The sequence below is a fragment of the Eulemur rufifrons genome, chromosome 8 (genome assembly GCF_041146395.1).
Source record: "Eulemur rufifrons isolate Redbay chromosome 8, OSU_ERuf_1, whole genome shotgun sequence".
In the NCBI taxonomy this organism is placed as follows: Eukaryota; Metazoa; Chordata; class Mammalia; order Primates; family Lemuridae; genus Eulemur; species Eulemur rufifrons.
Window position 1 is genome coordinate 12,115,042 of NC_090990.1, and position 7,491 is coordinate 12,122,532.

The following is a 7,491-nucleotide window of genomic DNA, read 5'->3' on the forward strand; positions in this document are numbered from 1 at the left end:
ATAGAGTTGAGGCTGCGCGCGAGGTCCTCGGTGGAGCGCCCGGGACTCGGAGGCCGCCTGGACGCTTGGAAAGTCGCCCAGCAGACGCGGGATAAAACACCAGCGGCGGCCCGGCAGAGAGACGCGGGTTGCACTGCAGATTGGGTCAGGCACACGCGAGGGCAGCCTCCGAGGGCCGTCCCAGAGGCCCCCGCGCGGCAGGGTCCTAACGGGCCGCACCGCCTTCCGCCGCACGTGTGTTCAGCGCGATGCCCAAATCCAAGCGCGACAAGAAAGGTGGGACAAGAGACCCCCCACGGGGATCTCCGCGGGCTAGCTGCCAAACCCGCGATCGGGGCTTCGGGGAGGCCAGGACACAGGATGGCATGCCAGGACTTCCGCGAGGTGTCCGCGGCCTTGCTGCGAGCTGGGGTGGGAGCTTCGGAGCGGTGGAATCGCCGGAGGGTGATGGAGCCTGGCCGGGACAAGGCAGCGGAGACTCCTTTGCCCAGCCTCCAGTGCCCTTGCCAGGCCTACTGGGCCGGGAGACAGCACCTGCCTACTCAGGCCGTGCCTGTTGTCGCCTCGGCCTCTTTACCACCTCCGCCGATGCTCATTTTCCTTCGCTCCCTGCGCACCGCCGCCGCGGCCGCATTTCCCCTTTCCCTTCTTTCAGCATAGGCTTTTCCCGCGTCTGGCCCTTTGTATCTGCAGTCGCTTCTGTCTGGCATGCTTGTGCTCTGCTCTTCGTATGGCTGTCCCTTTCTCAGTTGTCAGTTCATAGAGCACCTCCTCAGAGACTATTTCTGAGTACCTTTGCTGGGTTGGCATCTCTCTCATCCTAGCATATTCAGTAAATACTTAGGGGACTGGCATTTTTTGGGCGTTAGAGGATATAGCAAGCCTAGTTTAATCAGAGAAATCCCCGAAAAGTCGAACAAATACGGTATGTCAGGTGGAGTAAAGAGAAGTTGAAAAAGATATTTTGTATATTGGTATCAGGAAAGGTCTCATTGATGTGACAGATGAGCAGAAACCTGAAGAAAGGAAGTGAGCATCCTCTGGAATTCTCTGGGCAGATGGTGTTCCAATTAGAGAGAACGTGGAGTGCAAAGGCTCCAAAGTGGGAGCATATTTGACCGTGTTCTGGGACAAAGAGGCCAGTGTGGCTGGACCAGAGTGTGCCAGATACAGTTGGGGGAGGGGAGTTGGGCAGAGAGGGCAGGACTTCATGGGTAAGGAATTGGCTTTCACACCTGGGTGGAGTATGTAGCCATCCTGGAGCTCAGACAGAGGGTTGATGTGATTTACCTTTACCTTTAAAAGGTCACTCTAGTTGTCTTGTTGAGAACAGCCTGGAGAAGATAGGGGTGGAGGGCAAGGATGGAAGCAGTGAGGCCAGCAGTAGTCCAAAAGAGGGCGATGCTCCTGGACCAAGGGTAGAGCAGTGGCGATGATGGGAAGTGGCCTGCCGTATTTCATTTGCCCTCCTTTCTGCACTTGCCACTGACTTGTGTGATTGCCTTTGTGTGTGCTTTGTGAGGAGGGACTGTGAGTGCCAGGCAAGGTGAAGAAGAAGAGGCCAGGCCCCTTCCTCAGGGCACCCAGGCAGTTGATGCTCTGGGTTTTTTGTTTTTTGTTTGTTTGTTTAAAAGATGGTTCTCACTGTGTTGCCCAGGCTGGTCTCAAACTCCTGGCCTCAAGCAGTCCTCCAGCCTCCCAAGTAGCTGGAATTACAGGCAGGAGCCACTGCACCCAGCCTAGTTGGTGCTCTCTTGAGTGTTTATGGGACAATTTGATTCCGTGGAGGGGTCCCAAGTCAGATCTGGCAAACTCTGCTGGGTGGGGGGCAAATTGGGCCCCTAAGAGGCATTGCTGCATCCTCAGGTCCAAATTGCAAAACAGAAGTGCAGACACATAACAGAGGAGATTCAGTGTCCAGACTCATCATTCCACAGCACAGGCGAAGTCTGCCACTGAGAGCTTTCCAACAGCAGGAACAAGACACTGCAGTAGAGATTTTTGGGTTAGTCTAAGGGGCTAAGGAACGCCTGGTTTGTCTAAGTAGCAGGAGACGCGTCAAGGTCTCTTTAGACCGAGGAATGCCAGAGAGTAGCTACTCTGTGGACCCTGGGAATAGCTTTGCATGCCAGAAATGATGGCAGCGAAGTCTTTGCTGCCTTTCTTTCCTCATAATAGCTGGGTCCAGCTGGGCTATCAAAGGGGAAAAGAATTTAAGTCTCTAGTGCATCCAGGTTTATCTCTCATCGTGTCTCTTCTTTTTCTTCTTTGTGTTAGTTTCCTTAACCAAAACTGCCAAGAAAGGCTTGGAACTGAAACAGAACCTGATAGAAGAGGTAAGAGCTTGTTCTTTTTATTTTTCTAGAGCTTATGTTTGTTTTATAAAGGTGAGCATAGGACTGTTTGCAAGGAGAGCATACTGTTAATAAAATACATAAATAAAACCACCAAGCTGCTGATGCAGCCCTTTTCCTTCCGGGGGCAGCACCAGTAAGAACTCCCACAATGGTGGCTTCCAGCCTTGGCTGAGCTCTCACTCTGTGCCCTGCACTGTGCTCAGTGTTACATGAATATTCTCCCACTCCACCCTCATAACATCCCTGTGAGGCCAGAACTAGGTGATGTTATCAGTGTCTTGCAGTTAGGGTCGCCAAAGCTTACAGAGCTCTGTTAGCCTGCCCGATGTCAAAAGGCTAGGGAGTTTACCAGGTGTGCACCGACCTGCCATCCGTACTGCCTCTGGCCTGCCAGCCTGGACCGCAGGCCTGGTGAGCACAGAGTCTCCTGCACAAAGAGTCCATTCCTTGAGACCACCTCGTGATGGCTTTGGCCAGTGACCTGGGCAGAGCAGTGCCAGTGAGCCACCTCATTATTTAGCAATCAGTAAATAATGAGGCTCCATGTGTTTGCATTTAGCAGGAACCTTCCTAGTATGGGTAAGATGTTTCTAGGTTAACGGTTAACGGTCAGTTCTACTTTGGGTCACAGATAGCAGAGACATGAGAAAGCTGGCAAGTAGCATGGGTCCTAGATCCGTGGCTCCACTTCCCTTGTACTTAGTGGTCCTGGTTTCAGTAATGGAGGTAGGGAGACAGCCAGATCAGAGGCCCCCCCAGCTCTTACACTTTCCACAGTCATTAGGGGCCTAGAGCAGATTCGATCCACCTGAGGCCAGAGTAGTGCCCCACCCGTGCTGCACCCTGAACTCCAGAGCCTGATGAATTGTCCCGCAGCTTCGGAAATGTGTGGACACCTACAAGTACCTTTTCATCTTCTCTGTGGCCAACATGAGGAACAGCAAGCTGAAGGACATCCGGAATGCCTGGAAGCACAGCCGGTGAGCAGGCAGTGGGAAGAGGGCCCTTCTGAGGGGGAAGGGCCGGGCTGCTCACAGTCAGAGCACAGAAGCCATGCCTGACCCCTTGGGTACCTGTGTCATGCAGGTGGTACCTTAATAAGGACAAAGTGCCATCCCCCGCTGAAGAGCACTTCTTTTTAACTGTCAAAGCTGGTGTCAGCTCCTGGGGGCAGGACTTGGTAGTTACCCAGGGGATGTTTGAGGAAGGGTCCTTTCAGGGGAAGTGGCCCCTCAATCCTGGAGTCTGGGCCTTTCACTAGGAGCATCACACAGTTCAGAATGTCAGTGTGTGCACCAGGACACAAGACAGTGACCCAAGAGCAGGCTGTGGAATCCATGTGGCTCTGGTCATCGGTCTCTTGCTGCACTGTTCTGATTCGGGCTGTTAAATGTGCCTCGTCCGTAGATCCAGTCGGGGAGCATTGGTACAGAATGTTCACAATGGGCTGGTAGACAAAATGTGGACGATGTCAGGGATCTGTGGGTGGGAAAATAATGAAAGGGACCCTGGGCTGGGGACAGAGCATGGGTGCACAGTGTAGATAAGTAGAAGCCTCTGGCCACATGTCCTGCCACACAGCAGCCTCGGCCTGGGCTCACTGTGGGCTCCTGGGGACTGGAACTAGATTACATTTAGCTGAGGGAAGGGGAGGGCAGGGCACTACCCTCATAGACCCCTCTTTCTTGGTAGGATGTTCTTTGGCAAAAACAAGGTGATGATGGTGGCCTTGGGTCGGAGCCCATCTGATGAGTACAAAGACAACCTGCACCAGGTGGGTCGCTGGCCCTCGCCGGGAGGGGCCCAGGCAAAGCGGCCGTCTCTCCTGCTGCTCCTGCGTGACACCCCTCCCAGCCAACTGGCAGGCCCAGGGCCAGGGAGAGCAAGGCCTGGCTCAGAGCTCTGGCTTCTCCCTTGACCTCCAGACTCAGGGAATGGCACTCTTCCTGCCTCCACCCCTCCCACTGTGACAACAAGAAATGTCAAATGCCCCCATTAGAAAACCGCCGCTCCAATGTGACCAGACTGACCTCACTTTTGATTTGTAGGTCAGCAAGAAGTTGAGGGGTGAAGTTGGTCTCCTTTTCACCAACCGCTCAAAGGAGGAAGTGAATGAGTAAGCGTTTCTGAGGATGGAGGGGAAGAGAAAGGGGATGCCGGGGAAGGGATGACGGAGGGACTTTGTCCAGTATGGAGGCATCAGGTTGAAACTGGTTCCTAGAAGCCCATTATGAGGCTGGTAGCCTGTGATCAGAGCCGTCTCTGTCCTCTCCAGCACAGTGCTCTGGGCTGGCTGCCAACCAGCGGCCGGGAGGGACGGCCCAGGGCCATGGGGCATGAGGTGGGCTGGGAGTCAGTCAAGAAGCTCCTTTCCTCCCACTTCTCTTTTCCCTAAGGTGGTTCACGAAATACGCAGAAATGGACTTCGCCCGAGCTGGTAACAAAGCCACTTTCACCGTGAGCCTGGATCCGGGGCCCCTGGAGCAGTTCCCCCACTCCATGGAGCCACAGCTGAGGCAGCTGGGCCTGCCCACTACCCTCAGGAGAGGTACGGGCAGCCCCTGGAGCCGAGAGGTCCCAGCCGAGGGCCCAAGAGCACAGGCTTCTAGGCGCTCCCCTCTCTGGCTGAGCACATTGTTTCTACAAGCCTCCATTTCTCACACGAAAGTGGGGTTCAGAGTGCCCACCTCATGGCTGGGGTGAAAGTGGACAGTAGCTTACAGCCGGAATACGGCACTCAGGGACAGCAGGGAGCACACTCCACTGCTGGTGTGTGCGGGGAGCAGTGGCCGACTGGATTCTTCCAGCTCAGCAGGGGCAGAGAGGGCTCTGCAGGTTTCTGGGCCAGGAGTAACTTGGGGCCACCCCCACTCTGCAGGTGTGGTGACCCTGCTGTCCGACTACGAGGTGTGCAAGGAGGGCGACGTGCTCACCCCGGAGCAGGCCCGCGTCCTGGTGAGTGTTCAGCCCCGTGGGGGCTCTGGCGGGAGGGACGGCTGCTCTGCCTGCCGGTAACCTTGCTCTGCCCTCTGATTACACTCATCCCTCCTGACTTTGTTCCCTTCGTCTCTTGCAGAAGCTTTTTGGGTATGAGATGGCTGAATTCAAGGTGACCATCAAATACATGTGGGACGCACAGTCAGGAAGGTTCCAGCAGGTGGGAGACGACCTGCCAGAGAGCGCGTCCGAGTCGGCAGAAGAATCAGAGTCGGACGACGACGACGACGACTGATGGGATCTGAGGACTGAGGGTTCCCCGCGCTGTGCGGGTTGCGCCGGACCAGGCAGGACTGCCACCGCCCCTCCCGAGGGAGAGCTCTTTATTTGGCTGTAGATGAAGACGGGAGGGTGATGGGCACCGACTGTGTTCCTGTAAAGGATGAAACTTTGCAGGGTGTCTCCCTGGAGACAAAAAAAGGAACTTTTCTTAGGAAAAAAAGGCCTTTGTGCTTCTGTTTGGAGTCCCGGGATTCCCTTCGTTCACCTTGTCAGCCAGTTTCCCCGCTGCTCCCGCGGGACCGTGTGACAGCGGGCTCTGCAGACGGGGTCTCTCCCCCAGCCCTGGCTGCCCTTCCTACTCCACACACACGCCCCTCACACCCCCACACCCCCCCAGACCAGGGCTGAGGATCTGAGGGATGCCGGGAAGACAGGAGACTTTAGCTAAGACGAGAGTGAAGCCACTGCTGGGGCTGAGAGCCAGTGTTGAAAGTGACCCACAGCATGTTGGGAGGTTTTATCCTTGGTGACTCCAATAGTAGGTTTCGCCCACATTATTCTATTTGTGAGTATTTAGTGAAGGCAGTTCTGAACAAGAGAAAAACTGCAGGGACTAGGGCCATCTTTTGTTTTCCGTCGTGCACACTAGAGGGTCACCTCCAACCCCACTGTCGAAAGGTCAGGCTGCACCCTGGGGGCAGTGGGCCCCCAACACCCTCCCTGTGCCTCTGTCCTTTGAAGACTTCTGTCCATACTCCTGCCCGCTTCACACAGGCCCTGAGGAAGGACAGCAGGAAGCAGGCTGAGGGCACCAGGTCAGGTGCCAGCCTTATTCAACAGGAAATGCAAATCTGCGAACTGGGATGAGGGAAAGAACAGGCCACATCAGCCTGAGGCCAAAACTGGCAAGAGGGAGAGGATGACAGGTGACAAAACGGTGCCTTCTGCACCTGGAGTCAGGCCTAAGCTTAGAGGAAGTAGTTGGGACATTTGTGGGCAACCCGGTTCCAGGCTTGGTCAAAGGCATCTGCAACAGCTGGCTCCAGGGGCCCTTCCACGGTGGCTAGAATGACCATGTCCCTGGGGGCACCCTGCAAGGGGAAACAGCCAGGCTTTGACATAACGGTCAGGTAGCAGACAGACCCAAGTTCAGAGCCACCCACCTGCCACCCAGCAGCTGGGTAAACCTGGGTTAGTGACGTGGCCTTTCAGCTTCAAACTTCCTTTCCTCTGCAGAGTGGTTGTGGGAGTCAGTGAAGTATGTTGCTTCAGGCCTGGCCTTAGCAGGTGCTCACTAAAGGGCAACCGTTACTATATGATGCCCAGGTTGGGGAAATGGGACAGTGTCCCCCAAAATTTAAAAGCAGAAGCCAAGCACCCCGGGTCGGCCGGTTACCTGCAGCTGCGAATGGTACATCCACCACAGGGCAGCTGTCATGCCGGAGGCACTGGGGCCATAAGTAGCCTGCAGGGCCTTCACCAGGGCAGTGGCTTTGAAGTGCTTCCAGAGTCTGGGCATGTGGGGAGGGTGGCACCAGGGTCAGCACGTTGGGGTCACCTCAGGTGGAGGAGGCGGCAGCCTGAAGTACTGAGGGACCAGTGTCTCAAGTGCAGGTTTTACATTGAGTGTCAGGATGCATGCAGATTCCTGGGCCCCTCATCGGGGCACTGTTTAGAGTATGGGGTGAGTGGAGGGGATGCAGTGGACAAAAATCCCCCATATCAGGACCCTCGAGCACCTGCAGCACCACACCTGTGTGCCCTGGGTGACTGAAGGACCCATGACAAGCCCTAGGCTCCAGTCCTGGCTCTGTGGCCTTGGCCCAGCCACCTCCCCACCCTGCTCTCACTTATCTACTCAGTGATGAATGGAAACACCCCTGCCAGCCCCACAGAGTGAGTGCCAAGTGTGAGA

At 55.6% G+C, this 7,491-nt stretch overlaps 1 protein-coding gene across 1 annotated transcript; it reads left to right on the forward strand.

The window, feature by feature from the left end:
* The first annotated feature begins 28 nt into the window (after positions 1-28).
* On the forward strand, positions 29-5,777 carry MRTO4 (MRT4 homolog, ribosome maturation factor). The gene is made up of 8 exons (XM_069477403.1): positions 29-276; positions 2,278-2,336; positions 3,234-3,337; positions 4,050-4,131; positions 4,406-4,473; positions 4,754-4,905; positions 5,236-5,312; positions 5,434-5,777. The coding sequence occupies exons 1-8, from the start codon at positions 249-251 to the stop codon at positions 5,587-5,589; spliced, it is 726 nt and encodes a 241-aa protein (XP_069333504.1). The 5' UTR covers positions 29-248; the 3' UTR covers positions 5,590-5,777.
* The last annotated feature ends 1,714 nt before the right edge of the window (positions 5,778-7,491 follow it).

What these genes read in the sequence shown, in the direction of transcription:
- MRTO4 (XM_069477403.1), top strand. Translation starts at nt 249, where the DNA reads ATGCCCAAATCCAAGCGCGACAAGAAAG. An exon ending in ATCCAAGCGCGACAAGAAAG is followed by an intron (nt 277 to 2,277) that starts GTGGGACAAGAG and finishes TCTTTGTGTTAG; the next exon opens with TTTCCTTAACCAAAACTGCC. An exon ending in AATGCCTGGAAGCACAGCCG is followed by an intron (nt 3,338 to 4,049) that starts GTGAGCAGGCAG and finishes CTTTCTTGGTAG; the next exon opens with GATGTTCTTTGGCAAAAACA.